This window comes from Bos indicus, chromosome 16 (assembly GCF_029378745.1).
Source record: "Bos indicus isolate NIAB-ARS_2022 breed Sahiwal x Tharparkar chromosome 16, NIAB-ARS_B.indTharparkar_mat_pri_1.0, whole genome shotgun sequence".
Classification (NCBI taxonomy): Eukaryota; Metazoa; Chordata; class Mammalia; order Artiodactyla; family Bovidae; genus Bos; species Bos indicus.
The window spans coordinates 34,725,277-34,751,997 of record NC_091775.1 but is presented as its reverse complement, the minus strand read 5'-3'; the positions used below and the strand labels follow the sequence as shown (position 1 = coordinate 34,751,997).

Genomic DNA, 26,721 nt, shown 5'->3' with positions numbered 1-26,721 from the left:
ATTTAGTTGCATCCATGTTGCTGCAAATGGCATTATTTCATTTTTCACGACTGAGTAGTATTCCATTGTGTATGTGTACCACATCTTCTTTCTTTATTCATCTGTAAATGGACGTTTAGTTTGTTTCCATGCTTTGGCTATCATAAACAGTTGTACTTTAATCTTCTGGCTTTATTGCCTTGTATGTCAACCTTTAATAATACTGAATTTCCTAAAAGCCTCTGGGAAACACCATGTTATTTCTCATCTCTGAGTTTCTCATGGTGTTCTCTCTTCTTGGCATCTAACTTATTTTTTTTCATCCTTCAAGATATCACACCAGTGTCAAAACTTCTCCAGAAACTTTCCTTGAATCTCCAGTTGCTCTTAGTATACCTCTTCTGTCTGGCCTTGTCCTAACATGCACACTTATGGCTTTACTAAATTGAAATTACCTGCTTAGGTTTTTCTCTTCTTCATTAGCCTATAAATTCCTCAAGGTTAAGATTGGTCTTGGTCATTTTTACCACCCACCACTGGCCACCAAGCTTTTAGCACAATGCCTGAACATAGTCAGTATTATACAAGTTCTGTGAACTTCCCAAAGAATGTGGAATAGAATCTCAGAATACTACTTTGAATGAATACAATTTACCGCATTCTAACATGATATGACACCACAGTATAGTTCTGTGTTTGGGGACATATCCTTGCTTTTGAATACTACTGTGTCCCTTGGCCCTTAATACGAATTCATTAATTACTTGTTGGACAAATTAAATAAGTATTTTAGTTCTTGATTCACACATAAATCACCCAGATTTTGAACTGCTTATTACACTGAATGCTGAGAGAATGCCAAAGTTTGCCAGCTGACAGTGGGTACCCCACATTCAGTCTATAGACATGTTTTGTCTATTTGAAAAACACTCAGTATTTAACAGTGTTTCAGTTGAAGAACCAGATATCTGCCTGATCTTTTTAAAAATCTAAAGATTTTTGGGGGTAATATGAGATGGCATTCACATATGGCAGCAATTGACTGGAACTGAGTAGTGACTTCTTTCTTGGGTTGCTCTGTCACGATCCCTGTGACTACTTTTTGGATCCTTGACAGGCAAGCTGCATGTCAGTTCTGTTTATCACCATGCACTGTTTTTCTCATTGAAGATAAATAATTTTCTGAAAAGGCAGAAGAGCATAGTGGTTTAGGACTCTGGAGGTAGATTGCCAGGGTTCGGATCCTAGCTCTGCCCTTTATTAGTCACTTTCTACTACCGCAGTGACTTTTTAGCAGTTACTCTCCGTAACTCAGTTTCCTCATCTATAAAATGGAGGTAAGAGTGAAACTTGTCCCATAGGATTATTGTAATGATTAGCTAAGTTAATATATGTGGAGGATGTAAAACAGTGTCTGGCACATAGTAAACATTATATGTAGTAATTATTATTATTAGTCATATCTTTATGAAATGTGGAAAATGGAAAACAAACCAAGAGAGGTTTATGTGCTTCAAGAGTATATGTCTCCAAAGAGGTAAAGAGACTATTTGTTCAATACACTGATATACAGCCCTCTTTGCTCATTTACATTATTGCCTGTACCTGTAGGAATTCAACTTTGTAACACGTGTTTGGAATATGCCCCTAACAGCTTGAAAATGCAAAATAATTGTTGATTTGTATCTAGAAGCATCTGCTGTTTTTCTTATTCCTTTCATCACAGATAATCAGTATTCCATTTGTAAAGTATGTATATTGATTTAGAAGTTAAAAGTCGATTGCAAGTACTTTCACATTTTATTTTAGGGAAACATGCAGAATTCTTGGATTACAACAGGTGAAGATTCTAGGGTGGATGAAGCTGCAAAGAGATCATTTTCATGTGGCAATGCCAGTACTATCAAAGTTGCTTCTGCTGGTGAGGCTGAAAAATGGAAACTAGAACTCGTGAGTATTTGGGTACTTTTTTCATATGTGTCTACATTTTTGGTACTTTTTTATTGTGGTAAATATATATAACACAAAACTTGCTATTTTAACCATTTAAAATTTTAAGTGTATGATTATTTACACTAAGTACATTCACAGTGTTGTTCAACCATAAACAGTACTCATTTCCAGAACATTTTCATCATCCCAAACAAAAACTCTACCAATTAAATAATAACTTCCATTCCCCTCTTCCCACAACCCTTGGTAACATTTTCTGCTCTATGTCTTTATATGAGTTTGTCTATTCTAGATACTTCACTTAAGTGTTTCTCATTTTGTCTGGCTTATTTCATTGAGCATAGAGTTTTCAAGTTTCATCCATGTTGTAATGTGTATCATAATTTCATATCTTTATAAGGGTGAATAATATTCCCCTGTACATATATGCCACACTTTGTTTTTCCTTTTATCTGTTAATAGGTTTTGGGGGAGTTTCAACCTATTGGCTGTTGTGAGTAAGGCTGATATGAACATTGATGCACAAGTATCTATTTGAGGTCCTACTTTCAAATATAATCAGAAAATTGTTGATTATATTTGATTATCAAATATAATCCAATTGTTGGATCATTTGGTAATTCTACATTTTTTTTCCTGCTTCTCAGACTGAATTATTTTAACTGTTCTATCTTCAGATTTTCAGATTCTTTCTTCTGCTGCCCAAATCTCTAAAATCTCTTTAGTGAATTTTTTATTTCAGTTTTTATTGTTTTCAGCTCCAGAATTTATTTGTTTTTTTTCTATAATTTGTTTTCCTGACTTCCTTTAGTTCTTTGTTCGTATTTTCTCTTAGCATTCTGAGTGTTCTTAGGCAGTCATTTTAAAGTTTTCATCTAGTAAGTCTGATGTCTGCAGTTTCATAGGCATGGTTCCTGTCAATTTATTCTGTTTGAGTGAGCCATGATTTCCTCTTTCTTTATATGCCTACTGATTTTTTGTTGTTGAAAATTGGGCATTAAACTGTTATATGTGATAACTCTGGAAATCAGATACCCTATTTTTTTAAGGTTTGATGTCTTTTTTATTGTTGAAGGCTGTCATAGTCCTTTAATGAATTTTCCAAACTATTTCTGTAAAAACTATTCCCTGTTGTGTGTGATCACTGAGATCTCTGTTCCATTAGCTCATATTCAGCTGATGTTTGAGAGATTTCCTTGACTGCCAGCAGCTGAAACAAACAACAACAAGAACACCAAAAAGCCCCCCAAAAATAGAACAACCAACTCTCCAAGTCTTTGCACTTTGACTGTGCTGGACTTTACCTTACAGTTAGGCCTGCTCTGAGCCTAGAGATCAGCCTCAAGTGAAAGCTTCAGCTTCTCAGGACTTTTCTGAGAATGCATTTTCCCTGGGCATATTTGTGGCTTTCTAAACTCCCCATATACATAGATGCTTCTGAATGTCCCAATTTCCCGAGGAGTCTAAATCCTTTGATCTGGGTGAAAATAATGGAATGATGGAACCAAAAATGGAATGTTCCAGGAAAAGATATAATGAATCATAGTTCCACTCTCATTGTTATCCACAGGTTTTGTTGTTAAATTTTTCTAAAGGCTCTTTCTGGCCCAAATTTCCTTGCTCCTTCTCATTCTTTAATCCAAGCTTTTTTCTAGTATTTAGGAAAGAGTTCCTTTCTTTTCAAAAAAAAAAATCAGAAAGACTAAGTAAATTATATGGTTTTTTCCCAACTGAATAAGCTATGAAAGCTACTTAATACCCATAGGATTAAGACCAATCTCCCAAGCCATCTGCTATTTTCTTCAAACTACATTTCCAGACTCGCTTCTCATTCTTCTGTCATTCGCACAAGTATTGGCTATAAGCACACACACCACTCACTTCTTGCTACTTCATATGGTTATTTCCCAGTTCCATTTTTCTTTGAAGAATTGACTTTGGCTTATGCCATAATCCCTGCCTAAAATGCTTCCTTCTTATCCTCTACCTATTGAAATGTTTACCTACCAAACTTAGTTCAAATGTCCCGTCCCGTCCTACCTTCCCTAATTACATGCTTCCATTCCTCCTTTCCCACACTAGAATTAGTTTCCCTCTTATGTCTTCTCTTAGTGTTCCATTTATAACTATTATAGATTCACTTGTTTATCCTGTTTATGTCAAAGGTCAGTCTCTGCTTCCGTGAGCTTTATGTTCCAAGTCTTTCTCACTTCTTTCAAGGATTTCACTCTTGCACGTATCTCCTCTTGCTCGTGTACCTTTTATCCCTCTTAACTGGGTTTTTAGCAAAATATGTGCTATACTAGCTACTGTCTTAAAGCAAATAAACACAAAATATATTTTATTCATCTTACATTCCCTTTGAGCCATCACCCAGCTACTCCCTTTCATACCAAAGGCTTTCGAAGCAGTTGTTTATACTCATGCCTCTGTTCCTCACCACCCATTCTCTCTTCAGCATACTTTATTTGAGCTTCCCCCCACCATATTTCCCTAAACCATTTCTTTTCAAGGTCATTAATAACCTCCACATATCAGTCTTCATCTTCCTCCCTCATCTCAGAGCAGCATTCTGTAATATGTACATTAGTTCGTCCTGCCATCCTTTGATATTTCTAATGACACAATTTGGCATAAATTCAGAAAAGTATGCAAAACAAAAATGTACAGCTTCAGGATTTATCTCCACATGAACAACCATGTAATTGTCCCTGTAAGATGTCTAACATTACCATGTCCCACAAGCCCTCTTCATGCCCACTCCCAATCACCACCTCTCATTCTCTTAAAGCTAAACACTAGCTTGACTTTTATGAAAATTGATCCCTAAGCATGATCCCCAAACATTCAAATTGATTTCTGCCTGGTTTTTAAAATATTACATAAATTGAATCACATAGTACTTATTCTTCTTTGTGTAGCTGTTTTTCAGTATTGTATTTGATAGATTCATATATATTTTTAGTTGTATGTGTTAGAAATTTATTCGTTTTCATTGATAGATCTACTATATGAATATAACAGAATTATGTATTTATGTATTGTTGACAGATATTTGTATTTTTCCAGTTTGGGGATATTGTGATTATTGCTGCTATGACCATTCTTTTATATGTCTGTTGGTGTGCATTGTACACGTTTATGTTGGGTGTGTACCTTGGAGTGTCATTGTTGGTCATAGTGTATGTATATGCTCAATTTGAGTAAATAAGGGCAAACTTTTCCAAGGTGATTTTTTTATTAGTTTACTCTTCTGTCAGCAGCATGAGTGATACCATTGCTCCATATCCTTGCCAACACTTGATATTCTGTTTTTCTGGTGGTCCTGGGGTATTCTCACTGTGATTTTTATTTTCATTTCTCATGTGATTGAGTATCTTCTCATATATCTATTGGCCATTTGATGTCCTTTTTTGTGTCATGCCTGTTCAAATGTCCTACTTATTTTTTTTTGAATTATCTGACAATGTTTTTTTAAAACTCTTAATATGAGTATAAGCCCATTATTGGTTACCTCTGTTGGGACATATTTTCCTATATTTTGTGGTTTGTCTTGGAACTCTCTTGATAGGTTTCTTTTTTCTCTTTCTTTCTGGATTAGAATTTCTTAATTTTAATGTGGTCCAATTTACCAGTGTTTTCTCTTTATTTTTTAGTATCTTTTGCGTCCTATATAAAAAAGTATTTCCCTACCCCCAAGGCCATTAGATATTCTGAAGATATTCTCCTATATTATCTTTCAGAAACCTTATAATCTTACTTTTTACATTTAGAACTACAGTGTATATGGAATTTATTTTTGTATCATATGGGAAGTGTAGGGGGTTACTTTTCCTATCGGGTCATTTATACATCCCAGCATCATCTGTTGAGAAGACAGTCATTTGCCTGACACCTTTGTTATAAACCAAGTGTGCACATATGTGTGAGTCTGTTTCTGGGCTTTGTGTTGTATTTCCTTGGTGTCTGTGTTACTACTTGTTTGTGCTATTACCATCCTGTCTTGATTCTTATAACCTTGTATCTGGTAGACCAAGTCTTCCAACATTTTTCTTAGAGCTAAAGAATGTCCTATTTCTTGCCTTTTGCATTCCAAATACATTTATAATTAGTTAGCTTTCGAAAAGCCATTAAGTAGTTTTGATTGAGATTACATTAAACATATAGGTCATTTGTGGGAGGAAGAATTGATATCTTATGATAATATATTGTCTAATAGTAAAATTACATATCACTCTATTTTGTTGCTAAGTCACTTCAGTTGTGTCCCACTCTGTGTGACCCCATAGACAGCAGCCCACCAGGCTCCCCCGTCCCTGGGATTCTCCAGGCAAGAACACTGGAGTGGGTTGCCATTTCCTTCTCCAATGCATGAAAGTGAAAAGTGAAAGGGAAGTCACTCAGTCATGTCCAATTTAGCGACCCCACGGACTGCAGCCTGCCAGACTCTTCCATCCATGGGACTTTCTAGGCAAGAGTACTGGAGTGGGTTGCCATTGCCTTCTCCAATCACTCTATTTAGGTCATCTTTAATTTTTTCAGTTTTTTTTTTATAGTTTCTGAATAAAGGCCTTACACATCTTTCTTTAGAATTAACCTCTAGATTTTTTTACAGTATTATCATAAGCAATATACATATTTAAAGTTTTCATTTTCTTATTCTTCAGTGCTAGTATAGAGAAAACTCCATGGTATTTTTGTTTTGACTGACTCCTACTTGCTTTTGATTAGTGTTATCATTGTATTTTTTTCCTATTGTTTTACTTTTAACATACTTATGTCTTCATATTTAATATAGGTTTCTTGTGGACAGCATATAGTTGAGTTTTGCTTTTTTTTATCCAATCTGACAATATGTGTCCTTTAAACATGATTATGTGTATACTTGGCTTTAAATCTACTATCTTGTTATGTCTTTTTTTCTCCTTCAGCTATTTCTTCACCTTTTATTTTTTTTCCTTTCCTGCCTTCTTTTGAATTAGTTGAATATTTTAATGGTTCCATTTTATTTCCTTTTCTCACTCTGGAAAAATCTTTAGCACCAGCATTCACCTGGTTTTGTTCAAGTCAACAACCCAGGGTTATTTTTAATGTCTTTTTCTCCCCCACATCTATTCAGTCATAAAATTCTGTCAGTTTTACATGAGTAGGTAGAACTCCTAGAGGGGAACATAAGCAAATCATTCTCTGACATAAATCTTAGCAATATTTTCTTAGATTGGTATCCCTAGGCAAAAGAAATAAAAGCAAAAATAAATAAGTGGGACCTAAAAACTTTTACTATGCAAAGGAAACCAACAACAAAACCCATAGCATAGTAGAAAATATCAGCAACTATGTGACCAACAAGGGGTTAATATCCAAAGATAGAAATATCCCATAACTCAATACCAAAAAAACAGATAACCCAATCAAAAATGGACAGAGGACCCAGACAGACATTTTTCCAAAGAAGATATATAGATGACCAACAGGTACATAAAAAGAGATTATTAGAGAAATGCAAATCAAAGCCTTAGTGAGGTATCACTTCACACTAGTCAGAATGGCTATCATCAAAAAGTATACAAATGATAAATGCTGGAGAGATGTGGAGAGATGGGAACCCTTGTGCCCTGTTAGTGGGAGTGTAAATAGGTGCAGCCACTATGGGAAATAGTATGGAGGTTCCCTGAAAAACTCAAAATAGAGCTACCATATGATACTCACTCCTGAGTATTTATCCTCCCAAGAAATGAAACCTCCTATTTGAGAAGACTCATGCCCCCCAGTGTCCATAGCATCATTATTTACAATAGCCAAGACATGGAAGCAACTCGTGTCCATCAGCAGACAATTGGCTTAAAATATATTGTTTATATATATATGATGAAATGTTACTCTGCTATAAAAAGAATGAAATATTGTCATTTGTAGCAACATGGATGAGCCTAGAAAATATCATACTTAGTGAAGAAAGAGAAATACAAATTCTATATGATATCACTTTTACGTGAAATCTAAAACAATAATACAAATAAATCTATATACAAAACAGAAACAGACTCACAGACATAGAAAGCAAATTATGGTTGACAAAGGAGAGAGGGAGTGAAGGAGGGACAAATTAGGAGTATGGGATTAATAGGTACAAGCTACTATGCATAAAATAGATAGGCAACAAGGATTTACTATGTTACACAGGGAATTATATTCAGTATCTAATAATAACCTATAATGGAACATATTTGGAAAACTCAGCAGTGGTCACAGGAATGGAAAAAGTCAGTTTTCATTCCAAACTCAAAAGAGGGCAGTGCCAAAAAATGTTCAAACTACCGCACAATTGCACTTGTTTCACATGCTAGCAAAGTAATTCTCAAAATTCTCCAAGTACGGCTTCAACAGTACGTGAACCATGAACTTCCAGATGTTCAAGCTGGACTTAGAAAAGGCAGAGGAACCAGAGATCAAATTGCCAACACATGCTGGATCATTGAAAAAGCAAGAGAATTCCAGTAAAACATCTATTTCTGCTTTATTGATTACACCAAAGCTTTTGACTGTGTAGATCACAACAATCTGGAAAATTCTTCAAGAAATGGGAATACCAGACCACCTTACCTGCCTCCTGAGAAATCTGTATGCAGGTCAAGAAGCAACAGTTAGAACTGGACATGGAACAACAGACTGGTTCCAAATCGGGAAAGGAGTACATCAGGCTGTATATTGTCACCCTGCTTATTTAACATATGCGGAGTACATCATGCGGAATGCTGGGCTGGAATAAGCATAAGCTGGAATCAAGACTGCCGGGAGAAATAACAATAACCTCAGATATGCAGATAACACCACTTATGGCAGAAAGTGAAGAGGAACTAAAAAAAGCCTCTTGATGAAAGTGAAAGAGGAGAGTGAAAAAGCTGGCTTAAAACTCAACATTCAGAAAACGAAGATCATGGTGTTTGGTCCCACCACTTCATGACAAATAGATGGGGAAACAATGGAAACAGTGGCAGACTTTATTTTCTTGGGTTCCAAAATTACTGCAGATGGTGAATGCAGCCATGAAATTCAAAGACATTTGCTCCTTGGAAGAAAAGCTATGACCAACCTAGACAGTATATTAAAAGAGACATTACTTTGCTGACAAAGTTCCATCTTGTCAAAGCTAGGGTTTTTCCAGTAGTCATAAGTGGATGTGAGAGTTGTACTATAAAGAAATCTGAGCAGCAAAGAATTGATGCTTTTGAACTGTGGTGTTGGAGAAGACTCTTGAGAGTCCCTTGGACTGCAAGGAGATCCAACCGATCAATCCTAAGGGAAATCAGTCCTGAATATTCATTGGAAGGACTGATGCTGAAGCTGAAGCTCCAATTCTTTGGCCACCTAATGTGAAGAACTGACTCATTGGAGAAGACCCTGATCCTGGGAAAGATTGAAGACAGGAGGAGTAGGGGATAACAGAGAATGAGATGGTTGGATGGCATCACCAACTTGATGGGCATGAGTTTGAGCAAGCTCCGGAGTTGGTGATGGACAAGGAACCCTGGCGTGCTGCAGTTGATGGGGACGCAAAGAGTTGAACACAATTGAGCAACTGAACTGAACTGAAATCACTTGACTGTACACCTGAAACACTTAATATTGTAAATCAACTATACTTAATAAAAATAAATAAAATTTAACACTAAAGAAAAAAATTCTATGAATTATGCTTGTTTACAGCTTTGTACTAAATATTTTCTATCTTTGCTGCTTGATTACTCTTTTTTTTTAAATTTTTTATTTTATATCAGAGTATCGCCAATTAACAATGTTATAGTTTCAGGTGTACAGCAAAGGGACTCAGGCACGCATAAACATGTATCCATTCTCCCTTAAACTCCACTCCCATCCGGGTGGCCACATAATGTTGAGCAGAGTTCCCTGTGCTACAGTCAGTCCTTATAGGTTATCCATTTTAATATAATAGTGTGTACATGTCGATCCAAGCTCTATAACTATCTCTTTCCCCCCATTCTTCCCCCTCATGGCAAACATTAGTTCATTCTTTAAGTCTGTGAGTTGTTTCTGTTTTATAAGTAGCTACTTCATTACTTTTGTTCATCAGCTTATCTGTTATTTATTTGCAGTGTCTTCATTTGTAATGATCTCTTTTACATATCCTTCAGTGTAATATAAGATTCAGTGCTGATAAAAAGATTTCAATATTCATCCAGTGCTTCAGCTATGTAGAGGCTTTTATTTAGTTGTATGTACTAAATAAAAGTCTTCATATATTCATTCTTCTCACTGTCCACCTTACCTTATCAGCTCATCTCATCTACTGTCCCATCTAGCATTCTACATTCTAGTGATACTGAACTACTTTTTGACCAGATATACAGCACACTTTCTCCAGCCACTGTGCCTTTTGCTCTATTGGAAATTATCCAAGTCTTAGCATCTCTTCACATGAAGCCTTCTCTACTTCTCTTCAGCTAAATTACAAGTTCCTGCCTTTTCTAATTCATTTTACCTTCTGTATTTTCACAAGTGTAAATTGTATATAATTATATTTGTTCATCTGTCTTGCTGTTTCTGCTTAGAATATAAGCTCTTGGAGGTAGCAGTGTTTTTATCTTAGAATTAAAGAAAAACTGGATATCAGCTGAGGCTTGTGGATTATATATCACTTTGGTCTATCATACTGTGATTTATAACTTTTATCATTCATCCAACACATATTAATATTTTTTGGTGCATCAGCTATGCAGCAATCACAATGGGAGATTCCAGGAAGATTTGATCCTTGCCCTCATGGACTTTACGGGCTATAATTGGTTTTGCCCAGAGTCATACTTTTAGAAATAAGAATGCAGTTTTGAAAAAAAAAACTTTTTTATTAGTAATCACCATTTTATGACTCAGTAGTTCTTTATAGGCTTTCACTCAATAAAAATAGAGTGTTTGGAGTGGAAGAGGGAAAGTGATTCCAGAGAGGGCACATTGATTTTCCTCCTGGGTAAAAAGAAATAACTGATTTTAATATTAATAATTAAAACACAGGACATGGACAAAATGCACCTTTTTTTTCTTTTCTAAAGGAGAGACTAAAACTTACTTATGAGGAAAAGAGTGAAATCCTGGAATCTCAATTGACGTTTTTGAGGTAAAGTATTATCATCTACTTAAAGTCATTGGCAAAATCATGATGATCTTAAAAATATGTTTGAATGTTTACTGAAATTTCAGTTTTAGTCAATATAGGAATTGCTTGATGTAATTTTGTGTACACTACATGAAAATTCCTGAGATTAGTAAAGGCTAAAGGGATTTGTGAGGTCCTTTTTCGAATCCTGTTTCAAAGAAATGTGAGCTAAATTATAAATTTTATCCCTTCATCAGCTGTAAAATATTATGTTCTCATATAGAAAAAGGAATTAGTAGCTCTTCTTATAGAAATTATGCTTTTAAAATAAAATAATATAAAATAAAGCACTGTAATTTTCAAATTAGAAGCATTTTTTTTCTTCAATAGGAGGTCTTCATCTAATTTTAAAATTGCAATAGTAGTATAATAGTTTGAGTTTTTATATCCTTGGCAGATTTGAGTATATACAAATTTTCATGTACTTTTTGATATGTTTTCAAAAATCCCAATAGAGCCTATATATTATAGGTTAACCATTAGTGAATTGTTCTATATTATGAGTAGGAAAAGATACAGGAATTAATTTTTTAAGTTAAGGGTTAATTGAAATAGTGGTAATGAAATCTTTTCTAATGAAATAACCTTTAAAATATTTTTATAATTTTATTTTAGTAAATTTTATTTTTGAAATAAAATTTAACAGGCCATATATTGTCTAGGGCCATAACTAAAGTACTACCAAGAACCAGAACTCATGGCTTCTTGCTATAAATGTAGTTATTCATTTATTTTAATATATTCTTACGCCTTTCATGCCTTATAAGGTTGAGGATTTCTATAGAGACTCTTGATTTTTCATGAAGAAACCTAAACTTTTATAAAATGGTCTATTTTTTGTTTTCTTGCTTTGCTATAGTTTGATTTCTATTGTGTTTTGGTTCTTCAGTATTTAGTGATATATTTCCAGCTCACTATTTTATGGAAATATGACTTATTTGGTTCTGTTCACAATTCAACTATGCAGTCTTGCGTGGCATTAAAATATCACCTTGCAATGGACCAGACTTTGTTCCCTGCATTCTTCTGTTTCTTCATTTTCTTTTAGCATAATTTAAGATTATTTAAAGAAACATTTTCTTAGAGAAAGAAATAAAATCACTGGTCTTGGAAACTCTAGTTTTATGTTACCTATTTTTTTAATTTTCTGTTTGCCTTTTCATGTAACTGAATCTACTTGAGTGTTTTGAATTTGAAGCTGACGGAAATAGTAATGGAGACTCTTTGACTTTGGAATGTACTTCTGAAGTTCTTTTTACAAAGCTTTCGAAAGTCAGACTGTGTTGTTGTTCAGTCACTAAGTTGTGTTCAATTCTTTGTGACCACTGGACTGCAGTGTGCCAGGCTTCTCTGTCCTTCACCATGTCCCAGAGTTTGCTCCAACTCATGTCCATTGAGTTGGTGATGCCATCCAACCATCAGACCTTTTCTACATGATACTTAAAAGGAAACATTATGTTGTAGATATTATCTTGGGAAAAAGATATAAACAACTCCTTTTTTTCTGCTTCAGAGTGTCATTAGATTTGCCTTTTTTTTTTTTTAACCTTTAGATGGCCCGTAGATCTTTTCCACCTCTTCCAGGCTGTCTGAAAGCCCCCCAAATCCCAAGAGTCGACAAAGTGTGTAACAACCAGATGTCTTGACTGTTGGCTTCTCCTTTGTGACAGGGAACACATTAGGATGGCTATAGATCCCTGAATTTATCTATAGAGAGTAGTCTGAGCCAGAGATAAAGTGCCTGCCTTCTGCAGTCTTAAGAATTTAAGAACAATTTCTTTAAGTTAGGACTTTTTTAAAAAAAATGCAATATGAAAGGGATACGTGTGCAAGGAAGCTCAGTTACCTAAGTTGCCTTTACCAAAACTTTTTAGGGAAGGGGAAGGAAAATACAATCCATATACTGGTCATTTAATCCTTAAAAGATCAACATAAAGAAAAACCTTGTCCAGGAACTATCCCATTAAAACAAACAAACAAATGAAGAACACACACACACAATTCCTCTGCCCTTTCATTATCAAGCTGTATATTTCCAGCCAATAGCTGCTACTTGTGAAATCTTATGTCTGCCGAATTCTGACTTCTTTCTGTAGCCCACTGTCAGTCCTTTGTAGAACTTTGTGGTTAGTTGATTTTTTTTACTGAAGAAAAACGGGCAGTAATAACTTACTCATGCATAAAATCCATATCCTTTATACAATCTTTTAAGGTTCTCTTTATAAATTTTAAAGAGTTAACACTTGAAATAGGATATTTCCCTCAATTTAAGGATATTGTGTTATCCCTTTATTGAGAGAAACTATTTAGGATTTATATTTGGAGTTTTATTTATTTATTTATTTATTTATTTATTTATTTATTTATTTTTGGAGTTTTATTTTTGGGAAGAGATGGGAACCCTTGAAAAGAGAGCCAGTATCGGAGGCACACTAGTCTGTGTTAAAATCTTAAAACAACTTTAAATTTAATATTTTCAAGTCTCACTTTATTCAAAGGGTCAATTCAGATAATCACATCTATATCTCCAGGTTGTGGTAAGAATAAGGTATTGTATAAAAAGCACCTAATAAGGTAAACACCAGTAAATGATAGTAGTTATCACTGTGATGATACATTTAAAAGTAGTATACTTTTACCTGGACATTTAAAAAAATTTTTAATCAGATGATAATTGCTTTACTATGTTTTATTGGTTTCTGCCTCCCAACTATGTGAATCATTCACATTGAGTCTCCCCTTCCTTCGAGTCTCCCCGTCCCCAGTCCCACCCCTCTAGGTTGTCACAGAGCTCTAGGTTGGGCTCCCTGTGTTATATAGCAGCTTTCCACTATCTATCTATTTTCTATTTTACACACGATAGTATATATGTTAGTGCTACTTTTTCAGTTTATCCTAACTTCTTCCCCTGCTATGTCCACTTGCTAAAGCTTTTTTCCCTTCTTTTTAGGAAAGACTTAGCTGAATATCAGAAAAACTGTGAAGATCTTAAAGAGCGACTAAAGCATAAAGAGTCTCTACTTGCTGCTAATATTTCTAACCGTGTTGGTGGTCTTTGTTTGAAATGTGCTCAGCATGAAGCTGTTCTTTCCCAAACCCATAATAATGTTCACATACAAACCATTGAAAGACTGACTAAGTAAGTATGCTTCTGTATGTGGGGTTGTTGGTGACATGGAAACCCATATCTTTACATGGGCATTATAGTTTTTTTTATCCCCATGCTAAATCACATGTGATTAATGTTAAGCTTCAAATAAAATAAATTTTCTAAGGTCCCTTCATTGTAGCTATATTAAAGAAAGAATATGTAGGTTCTGCCAACTGTGTATAATCTAGTCATTTCAGACAAATAATTTTATCTTTGTTGGTTTCAGTCTCATCTTTAAATGAGAGGATTGAAGTAGATAGCCTTTATAATTCTGTTCATTTCTATGACTCTGTAATTGAAGATCCAGCACTATTCATTACAGCACTGAGTTTGAGAGGAATTCTCTTGATTTTGCCCAATTTCAGATTTCCCTGCTGTAGTATAAAGTGAGTATTTTTTTTTTTTATCAAGTCTTTAATATGTGCTTGTCATGAAGAATATTATGAGTATGCTGGAAGAAAGATCCACTGTATCCCATTTGTTAATATTTGAGGATTGATCAGGGACAAATTACAAGTGAGTTTTTATGGAGTCAAAGTTTTCATCTAGGCTGAAATATTACAGTTCTCTGGGTGCATCTTTCTTTTGTTTTCACTATTCCAGAGGAAGCCTTTTCCTATGAAAATTTTATTCTGTAGAAGTTGAGGATTATTATTTAATACAGTATCCAGGGATGATTTATAGTGGGTGTTCTCTCTCACATGCCCTCTGCTTTTTTCTGTGCTCAGGGTCACATTTTTCTGTCTTTTTTGGGTTTATTTAAATAGCCCAAACATCACTTCCTCATAGAAATATTCTCTCACCAGCCTTACCCCATTTTGTCCTCAATGGACTTAGCCACCTTCCTTCTCTAACTTTATAATATATTGTGTATACTTGCAGGCAGCAACTGTGTTTTATTTCTATATCCCTGGCTTCTAGAAGAGTACTTGGTCTGTAGCAGACACTCAGTAAATTGCTGTTTATATGACAAGACATTTTGGCGTTTATTGTTAACATCAGTTCAGTTCAGTCGCTCAGTCAGGTCCAACTCTTTGCGATCCCATGGACTGTAGCATGCCAGGCCTCCCTGTCTATCACCAACTCCCGGAGTTTGCTCAAACTCATGTCCATTGAGTCGGTGATACCAACCATCTCGTCCTCTGTCATCCCCTTCTCCTCTTACCTTCAATCTTTCCCAGCGTTAGGGTCTTTTCAAATGAGTCAGTTCTTTGCATCAGATGGCCAAAATATTGGAGTTTCAGCTTCAGCATCAGTCCTTCCAATGAATATTCTGGACTGATTTCCCTTAGGATTGACTGGTTGGATCTCCTTGCAGTCCGAGGGACTCTCAAGAGTCTTCTCCGACACCACAGTTCAAAAGCATCAATTCTTCAGAGGTCAGCTTTCTTAATAGTCCAACTCTCACATCCATACATGACTGCTGGAAAAACCATAGCCTTGACTAGACAGACCTTTGTTGGCAAAGTAATGTCTCTGCTTTTTAATACGCTGTCTAGGTTGGTCATAACTTTGTTAACATCAGAGATCCTCTAATTGGAACTGGTGTCAAGAATGAAAAGACTTGGTCATTAAAGTCAGTTTTGACCTTTGGATGAATGAATTTACTTCCCTGAGTTTGAAGTCTTCCTTTGTTTTGGTGAATAATATTCAATACCACCTCTTGGAATATTATGGATGCAGCTTAGCCTTGTGACTCGAGTGTTAGCTTTTGAGTCAAACTGCCTGGATCCATACTTTGGTTCTACTGCCAGCTTACTTTGTTTAGGGCTTTCCTGGTGGCTCAGTTGGTAAAGAATCTGCCTGCAGTGTAGGAGACCACCTGCAATGCAGGAGACCTGGGTTCAATCCTCTCATGCCTCAATTCCCCCACTTGAAAATGGAGGTAAAAGTACCTAATAGTATTATTTTTGAGGGAACGTTGAATGCATACCTATATATTGCTTCAAACATTTCCTTCCATATTATAAACGCTCTATAAATATTAAAACCCATCTTTACCTCCTATACTTGGAAATAGTAAAAATGTCCCACAACCATGGTTTCTACATGTGACTAATTTATTGGTTGTTATATAAAAACTAAATTTCTCCACTGTTACTTTTCATGATCTGCACTGATGGCCTTGCTATTTGTTAAATATTATATTAATTATTAAATATAGTATTAACTTATTCATATTTATTACATATCAGCTTCCCAGGTGATAAAGAATCCTTAGGTGATAAAGAATGCTTAGTGATAAAGAATCCACCTGCCAATGCAGGAGATGCAGGCTGGGTCGGAAAGATCCCTTAGAGAAGGAAATGGCAACCCACTCCACATTCTTGCCTGGAAAATTCCATGGACAAAGGAGCCTGGCAGGCTACAGTCCACGGGGTTGAAAAGAATCGGACGCAACTGAGCACGCACGCTAGTATTTCACATAGTGACAATCTATTAAATGTATGTTAAATATATTTTCAGATAAAACTGATGTGTAATAAACATTTCTAATATACCAAGGATTGTACCAGGAAATTTAAAACATAATGTCTTTTAATAGTTAAACATTGATGAGGTAAGTAGATTGCTGTCATTCTACAACTAAGGAAACTGAGACTCAGAGAAGTTAAAAATTTGCTTGTTTATATTTGAAAAAAGAATGGAATCATACTTCACAAAAGTAAATTCAAGATGGTTTAAAGACCTAGATATGATTTCTAGACTACAAAAGTATTAGGAGAAAATATAGAAAAACATCTTTATGGACTTGGGCTAATTAAAGTTCTGAGCATGATGAGGAAAGTAAGTCAAAAGGGAAAATAAAATGTTACATTTGACTCCACTAACACAAAAACTTACTTATGATACAATATTGCAAACTAAACTAAAAGATAGGAAAATATTTATATTTTATAGAAAAAAGTTTTTGGTACAATGTATAAATAATTTCTTTTAAAAGAAACAGAAAAGAAAAACTTCCTAGTTGCAAAGTAGGTATAGGATAGGAATTGGTAAGCAATAAAAGAGGATGATAATGCACGAGTTAAGTATTCATTCTTTTTTTTTAATTGAAGTGTAACTGACCCACAATACCATGTTAGTTCCACGTGCACAATATAGTGATTTGATAATTCTATACATTACAAAATGATCACCACCATAAGTCTAGTTAAACCTGTCACCATGTAAAATTATTACAATATTATTAACTGTATTTCCCACGCTGCACATGTGATCCTTTGACTTAAGTTTCAAAATAAATAATCTTAATCTCATTTACCTATTTTACTCATCTTCCTAAAACCCTCCCCTCTGGCAACCCCCTGTTTGTATCTGATTTTGTTTCTGTTCTGTTACATTAGTTCATGTTTTGTTATTCAGATTTTCCAAACATAAATGAAATCATGTTTTATTGTCTGACTTATTTTGCTTAGCATAATACCCTCTAAGTCCATCTGTATTGTTGCAGATGGCAAGATTTCATTTCACTTCATTCAGCCATTGTATAGCTGAGTAATATTTCATTGTTTATGCATGTGTATTTATACCCGTCTACCTCATCCTCTTTATTGTGTTCTTTGATGGACATGTCTGTTGCTTCTGTATAATGGCTATTGGAAATAAGGCTGCAGTGAACATAGGGGCATCTACATCCTTTTGGATTTCTGTTTCTGTTTTCTTCTGAAAACTACCCAGAGGTGGAATTTCTGGACCATACGGTAGTTCTTTTGGTACTTTAAATTTTTCGAGGAACTTTCATACTGTTTTACCTAACAGCTTACTAATTTACGTTTCCACCAACAGTGCTCTAGAGTTGCCTTTTCTTCCATCCTTGCCAACGTTTATTTGTTGTCATTTTGCCATTTAAGCTATTCATTCTGTTATTATTCAAGAAAATGGTGGTGGTGTTATTATTTAAGAAAATGGTGATCACTAAGTTGTGTCCAACTTTTGCAACCCCATGGACTATAATCCACCAGGCTCCTCTGTCCATGGGATTTTTCAGGCAATAGTAGAATGGGTTGCCATTTCCTTCTCCAGATGATTTTCCTGACACAGGGATCAAACCTGCAGCTCCTGTATTACATGTGAATTCTTTACTGCTGAGCCACCAAAAAAGCCTCATTCAAGGAAATACCAGTTTAAAAATGCCAACTATCAAATTGGTGAAAATTTTAAAAAGATTAGTGGTCTCAAGAATTGATGAGGCTATGAATAAGTCTGTATTTTCATATACTGCTAATGGAAGTATAGATTGACACTACTTTTGAGGGTAATTTAGCACTGTTCATTAATATTTAAATTGTGTATTACATGTTTCAAAATCTACACTAGAGAATGTATGTATACCATAATAGGGCATTTGTAGGGAACTCTATTTGCAGCATTATTTGTAATGCTGTTATGATATTGTCATTTGATAAGAAATACATATTTTTGTCTTCATTTCCCATTCTTTGCATAGAACTCCAAAAACTTCTGTATTTTTCAAAGTGGTAAAAGCAATAAGTATGTATTTTGTACTAACATTTGTGTTTTTCCTCTGCTTCTGCAATAGGTTGTTATTGTTAAGCCCATGAGTTTATATTAAGTAGATGACTTTTGACTAAGGATGAGAATGCTGGTTGCCACAGAAACCATCCATGTAATTCGAAGATTGGAATTTTCAATCTCTACTTCACAACCTTTAGGAAGGGAAAGAGCTGGAGATGAAGTCCAGGCATTAATGGCCAATGATTTAATCAATCATGCCTGTGGAACTTCTAGACAAACTCTAAACAATGGAGTTTAGGGAGCTTCTGGATTGGTCAACACATTGAGTACTAGAATGTGACACCAGACGGGATGTGGAAGCTCCACACACCTTCCCACATACCTTTGTCTAGTGATCTCTTCTATTTATCTGTTCATGATTATAAGTGAGCAATATTAAGGAAAACACTTTCCTGAGTTCTGTGAGCTGTTCTAGCAAATAATTTTGCACTGGAAAGGATCATGGAAATCCATGGTTTTTGATCAAAAGAGATACAAGGTACCTGGGACTTACAATTGGAACCTAAAGTTGAGATTGTTATGTGGGACTGAACCTTAACCTGCAGGGTTTGTGTCAATTCCAGGCAGTTGGTATCAGAATTGAGTTAGTAGCCACTCAGAATTAGAGAATTGCTATGTGTGGAAAATCTACAGATGTGGTAGCAGAAGTATTGTGAGCATAGAAAGTATAGAAGAAACCAATAGGTTTTCCTTTTAGATGTAAACAACCTAAATAAATATCCTTAAACAAGAATAACTGGGCTTCAGTTTAGATAAAGTATGAAATTTTATGTACAAAAAAAAAAGAGAATGGAGTAGATCTATATGTACTAATGTTCAACTAAGCTCCAAAATATGTTATTGAAGGAAAAAAAATGAAAAAAAGATAAGAAAGACATACCTGGCAGGAAACTATTTGTATTTTCTTAGAGGCTCACTCACAACCAGATGAATACATGTGCATAGAAAAAGATGCAAAAGAATAATCCCAATATTTAACAGTGATTACCACTGGAGAAGTAGAAGAAGGCATTGAAACTGACCGTGTGTGTTAAGCAGTCTCTAACCACTGTTGTTGTTCAGTTGCTAAATTGTGTCTGACTCTTTGTGACCCCATGGACTGCAGCACACCAGGCTCTCCCGTCCTTCACTGTCTCCCACAGAGTGCTCACATTCATGTACATTGAGTCAGTAATGCTTTCTAACTATCTCTTCCTCTGCTGCCCTCTTCTCCTCCTGCACTCAGTCTTTCCCAGCATCAGGGTCTTTTCCAATGAATCAGCATTTCACATCAGCTGGCCAAAGTATTGGAGCTTCAGCATCAGTCCTTCCAATGAATACTCAGGATTGATTTCCTTTAGGATTGACTGATTTGATCTCTTTGCAATCCAAGAGACTCTTAAGAGTATTTCCTAGCACCACAATTCGAAGCATCAATTCTTTTCACTCAGCCGTCTTTATGGTTCAACTCTCACATCTGTACATGACTACTGGAAAAGCCATAGCTTTACTATATGGATTTTGTTGGCAAAGTGATGTCTCTGCTTTTTAACACATGGAAATTTTAATTACCAATTTTAACCATATTGGTAATTAATTTATTATAAGAAGAATTTAATGAAAGATTAATTTTAAAATGAAAAAAGCATATTCAAAGTCATGCAGATGAAGAGGATATTCTAAGATAAACTAGTCAGGGAAAACCAGTCAGCAAATAAAAAGCAGTGTTTCTTTTTCCTATTATATTGATTTCATATTATCCTTCTAACCCTAACCCTACAATGTGGGAGGCCTGGGTTCAATCCCTGGGTCGGGAAGATCTCCTGGAGAAGGAAACGGTGACCCACTCCAGTATTATTGCCTGGAAAATCCCGTGGATGGAGGAGCCTGGTAGGCTACAGTCCATGGGGTTGCAAAGAGTCGGACATGACTGAGTGACTTCACTTTCACTTCTGTGTTATAAGTAAAATGTCTTAAAAGGAAGCTACGATGTTTACATTGATTCCAAGCCTGGCAGTCATTTAGAAATTAGATTCTTGCCCAGTTACATATTCCTTTGTCTCTATCCTATATTTCAGCTCTTAGCCTCTTAGAATAAATGTCAACCTTTTCAGTTCAGTTTTCTGCTTTGTCAGCATGTCATTGACTCATATTCTACTTTAATAACAGTATACTGTGGAAGGCTTCTACTTTTACTGTCAGTGAAAATCATTGTCTGTATTATTCCCATGGCCTAAGCTGGTGTTCAGTTTCTTTCAATTTACTAATGCAGAAAGCTAAATATTGAATCTTATGCTGACTTTGAAGAGTGGCCAAAACTTTTTAGGTTCGATTTCTAGTTTTAAGCATAATTAAGAAGCCTGAACCCTCAATGAACTGTACTGTAGTATTTCCTGCATGACTCTAATGTGAAATTTTTGAAGTTGTATCCCAAATATGGTAAATTAAAAGTGTGTCTTGGTCTCTATTGAAAAATGTAGTATTGTGGTACCAATTTTAAGCTACTTTGTTGATTTTTTAGCCAATCACCCATATGATAGCCAAGCAATCTTCTGTATAGCTTGCTTTGCAACTATATTTCAGTTTTTAAAAAAGAAAATTAAAAAAACTAAGGATAACTGCTTAAGAATAAAAGAGAATTCATTATCTCTCTTACACACATACACAGAAAACCAAAAGAAAAAGAAAGACTGTAGTGGGAACTTCCCAGAAATGAGGAACAAGGAAATGTTGTAGTCAGCCTTCTAGACTTTCTTTTAAAAACAGTGATGTTTAATAAATCTTAAAACTGCTAATAACTGTGGAATAGCTTAGGAATTGAAGGAATTAAATATGGAGTACTCCATATTTCAAGATGAAGCTCATGTGTGTATCAGACCAACTCCTCTCTTTTCCGTATATAAACATTGGCCAAGATTATTCAGAGACTTTCTCAGTCCTTTTTGCTCTGATTGTTGCTCTAGGTTCCTTAAATACTAGTTTCCTTAAATACTACATGATTGTTCGTTCATCCTAGAAGCGACACCCCTGCTTCTTACTTCATTTTCTGCCTCAGCTGCTCTATCATCTGCATCATGGCATGTTGCAGGATTAATGCTGTATTGCTTGCTTTGTTTGAAAAACTCCATGATCACACTCATCAAAACATTCCCATGGTGTTTTTAAGCAGTTAAAGAACTTTTGCCATTGGAGACGGCCCTCTCACTCTCACATTGATGTATCATGTAAGTTTGTATGACTTGCCATCGTAAGAGGCTTGCCCAGGCCTGGCTTTGGGCTGGCACTATGGACTAGGAGCAGCACTGCAGCTGACTAGTTAGTCTGGGTGGCCAGAATTGACCGTTTCTGAAGGACAGATAATGAGTAGTAGCATGGGGCTGAAGTACAGGAGAAAAAAACTCAAGAAGGTGTCGGCCAGATGAACATAGAAATGGGACAGGAAGCAGGGCCTTATGTTGCACGCATTTTCGTTCACTTCAGTTGGGTCTAACTCTTTGCGACCCCACGGACTGTAGCCTGCTAGTCTTCTCTGTCCGTGGAATTCTCCAGGCAAGAATACTGGATTTAGTTGCCATGCTCTTCTCCAGGGGATCTTCCCACCGCAGGGATCAAATCTTCTTCTCCTGCATCTCGTACATTACAGGCAGATTCTTTACTTAGTGGGCCCCATAGGAAGCCTTATATTGAGGACAGGGCTCACATACCTAGGGTTGTTTTTTCAAGTGCTTGCTATTTGGTATGTGGGCTGGCTAAGTTGAAACAAAACAAATAAAAAATGCAGTGACTGAGTGGATAGTCCTGTGTGTTAGTCTCTCAGTCATGCCCCACTCTTTTGCAACCCCATGGACTATAGCCTGCCAGGCTCCTCAGTCCATGGAATTATCCAGGCAAGAATACTGGGAGCAAGTAGGCATTCCCTTCTCCAGGGGATCTTCCAGATCCAGGGATTGAACCCAGGTCTCCCACATTGCAGGTAGATTCTTTACCATCTCAGCCACCAGGGAAGCCCTAAATTGCCAAATTTAGATAGTCCTAAATTGCCAGAATTGCTAGTGGCACCTGTAAGCCTATGTGTAATTTAAGTATCTCTCCTGAACTTTTCAGATGGTCTGAGGGCCACCTTGAAGCATATATTACATTTCTTTTACATAAAATCATAGTGTGTCAGTCCAGTGGTTGCACAAATTTTTAGTACAGTTCTTTTACAGATTCACTGTTGAATGGTGACCTTAACAAAACATCTGTGTGTGTGTGTGTGTGTGTGTGTGTGTGTATGGGTTAGTTGCTCAGTCGTGTCTGACTCTTTGTGACCCCATGGAGTGCAGCCCTTCAGGTGCCTCTGTCTATGGGATTTCCCAGGCAAGAATACTGGAGTGGGTTGCCATTTCCTTCTCCAGGAGATCTTCCTGACCCAGGGATTGAACCTGGTTCTCCTGCATTGCAAGCAGATTATTTACTGTCTGAGCCACCACAGTATTTGAGGGTTTATCTTTGATGATTTTTTTGTCATTCAATAGTCTGAAATTGGTGAGCTCATGTTCTGAAAATTTTTTGATCCAGAGCAATTAAACTCTTTTGTTTCCAGTTCTAAGTAGTCTAGTGACTTTTTAAATTTAGATATAGGAGACTTCCCTGGTAGTCCTGTGGTTAAGATTCCAGACTTCCCCAAAGGGGACATGGGTTCGATCCCTGGTGGGGGAACTAAAAAAAAATTTAACTGTAAAATATTAGAACTGGGACAGAATTTTGCTTACCCTCTTTGATACCCTCCTGTAGCAAAGTCATTATTCATTCATTTATTCTTTCGCCATTTATTTCACTGAGTATGTACTGTGTGACAGACTACTCTTAGCAAGAGGATATACTAGAAATAGTTTAAATATATTAAGTGTAAGTCTCCTGTAAGAAGCAAATTTGTTAGAAACTTGATCCTATTGTGGCCTGTTTGTTAATATATATTCTGAGGTTTTTTGTTAATCTTTTTATTTGTAACTTCAGGTTTGATGGTGGTATAGTATTAGGAATAGGTAAGAGTATCATTGAATAGTGACTTTGGTTTCTTAGTAGGTCTAAAACTTTAGCAAAGGTAACTATATGATATTGACCTGTTATCCTTAAGAGTGAATTTTTATTTTCTACTTGGAAACACAGGTTCTAGTTGGGTTGCATATTCTCAATGAAGCTAGTCCCTTTTATGTTAGAGCATTTTCTGAAATGCAAATAAATATGAAATTGATTTTGTTTGCATTTTACTTAATGTTTTTTACTCAACCAGAATAATCTTGCTTTGATTCTTCCACTTTTTCACATAATTACTGTGTTTGATTATATTTGATCAAAATAATTCACTCCTTTTTCATTTCCTTTAGACAAAAAAATTATTTTTCTCAGTTGAAAATAAGTGAATCAGGAAATTCTAAAATGAAGATCACTGCTGCTGCTGCTGCTGCTAAGTCGCTTCAGTCGTGTCCGACTCTGTGCGACCCCATAGACGGCAGCCCACCAGGCTTCCCTGTCCCTGGGATTCTCCAAGCAAGAGCACTGGAGTGGGTTGCCATTTCCTTCTCCAATGTATGAAAGTGAAAAGTGAAAGTGAAGTCAGCTCCCACAAATTTTATGATACTTGGAGCAATTTATTCTTCTTTTAACAAAAAGAGCTTTTATGAAACTGTTAATAATGTAACTTTGTTCAGTATTACATATTTTTTAAAATACGACTGTTTTCCAAATGCCACAAATAGTTTAAATTATTTTATTTTTAAGAAAATTTTTTAATCAAGACATTGGTCAATTTTGAAAGTAATTCAAACTCAGAGATTTAATCTTTTAAGTTAGGACTCCTTAAAATGAACTCTTTATTAATAGTTTACAGTTGACTGTTTAGCAATAGTTCAGAACTTGGCAATGAAAAAGAAGCTACAGCAGTTACTTCAAGTGAATTTGAAATCACAGTTTAAAACTTGAGCTCTTTAACAAAGTATGGAATAGCATAAGTAACAGTCCAACTTACTTTTTTTGTTTGTTTTGTGTTAATAGAAAGTTTCCCACCTCACTTTTGGGGGGGGTCTATTGATCATTTTTATCCAGTGGATGAGCTCCAGATATCCTGAAATCTTTTATGTGGAGTTTGCTTAAATTAATCCATGAGATTGGAGCCTTGCTGCTATTTTACATGCCAAAGCATTTTGGCATTCAGTTCAGTTCTGTCCCCAAGAAATAGCTTAGCTTTATGAGAATTGCTGAGAAGGGGGCAGAGTTAGGCAATGATCAAACCTAGGGGGGTAAGATTTTGTAAAATAACAAGTATTATGTGTAATCAAGGCATTTGAGTAATCCAACAGTACTACCCATTGAAAGAAAAAATACTTTCATAAGTAGGTGAAAGTTTTTCATTCATAAGTGAAGCCGCTTAGTCATGTCCGACTCTTTGAGACTCTGTGGGCTAAACCTACCAGGCTCCTCCAACCATGGGATTTTTCAGGCAAGAATACTGGGATGGGTTGCTATTTCCTTTTCCAGGGAATCTTCCCGACCCAGGGATTGGACCCGAGTCTCCTGAATTGCAGGCAAACGCTTTACCATCTGAGCCACCAGGGAAGCCAAGAAGTGTCAAAAAGAGGGTTGTGAAAGGAAGACGAAAAGAAAAAAAAAACATGTTGGTTCTAGTAGAGCAGAGAGCCAGTAGTGTAAACAAAACCTCAGTAGTCCCTTCTTACCATGGTTACTTCTACTTTGAGGTACAATTCCCACCTTCCCTGATAGTTCAGTTGGTAAAGAATCCACCTGTAATGCAGGAGACCCCAGTTCAATTCCTGGGTGGGGAAGATCCAGTACAGAAGGGATAGGCTACCCACTCCAGTATTCTGGCCTGGAGAATTCCATGGATGGTATCATCCATAGGGTCACAGTCTGACACAACTGAGTGACCTTCACACGTTCACAACTTTGTTAGTTTTTTCTCCTTTTCTGCCGCCTACACTTAGCTTTTTAACTAATTTCTTCTTTTCTGGGCTTTCCTCTGCAGCCCTCAGTGTGCCAGTCCTCTCCACAGTAGGTTATTACCCCACCCGGATGCAGTCCTGCTATGAGTGCTCCCTGCTCTTCTGGCTGTCCTGCCTGCCCCTCACCAAGTGACAACAGAGGGTCTTTCTCTGGGGTGTGCTTGAACATGTGCTGGGCTGGCCTGCCCTGGCTCTTCTTCTAATGCATATCAATGCTTTTTCCTCCCTGACTTATGAATACTTGACCATTTGATCATTTCTTGTTTTCACTGTTCTTTTTGTGCTGACAGAGAAAGAGATGACTTAATGTCTGTGCTAGTTTCCGTGAGGAACAGCTTGACAGAAGTGCAGCAAAGAGAAGCAAGTGCTTATAAGCAGGTGAAGCAAGCTGTGAAAATGACTGAGGACGCCAGTTTTGAAAAAACCAAGGCAAGTCTAATAAGATTAAAATGAAAGCATGCCCTAATTCCTTTTTCTTTTCTTTTCTGAATACTTATTTGCTTATTCTCCATAACTAAACTTTTTTTCCAAACACACAAAGTGGAAACCAGTTTGTTAGTGCTGAATTTCTAAGTTAAACACATTTGCTCTTTGGAGAATTCTTATTCCTCTGCAAATTCTCTTGCTATGTCACTATTGAAAGAACAGTACAATGTAGTATGGTACTTTGAGAGAGTTGTATGCTTAACCTTTTCATTTGCCGATAATTTTTAATGCTAAGTGAAACTGTTAACATCCATAGTGACCCATTTTTGTATGTTCATGTATGACTGAAGACAGATCTTTTTTTCTCTGTCCCTGGGAAATTTTGAGAACATTCAAATATACCACAATAATAATATATGTGTATTGAATAGCATCTTTAGCTGTGAATTGGTATCCATTGTATGCTTAAGTCAAACACATTTAATGGTAATGATAATGTCAGTAATAGTTAACACAGTGAT

At 36.0% G+C, this 26,721-nt stretch overlaps 1 protein-coding gene across 11 annotated transcripts in view; it reads left to right on the top strand.

Moving 5' to 3' along the window:
* SDCCAG8 (SHH signaling and ciliogenesis regulator SDCCAG8) overlaps window positions 1-26,721 on the top strand; it is a 245,766-nt gene that overhangs the window by 33,976 nt on the left and 185,069 nt on the right. For 10 of the 11 annotated variants that reach the window (XM_019976099.2, XM_070768859.1, XM_019976098.2 and 7 more), the window contains 4 exons: window positions 1,789-1,929; window positions 11,001-11,065; window positions 14,055-14,243; window positions 26,065-26,203. In XM_019976099.2, the coding sequence (XP_019831658.2) occupies window positions 1,789-1,929; window positions 11,001-11,065; window positions 14,055-14,243; window positions 26,065-26,203 (534 nt within the window). The remainder of the gene's footprint in view (window positions 1-1,788; window positions 1,930-11,000; window positions 11,066-14,054; window positions 14,244-26,064; window positions 26,204-26,721) is intronic. The other variant, XM_070768858.1, reaches the window with a different exon arrangement.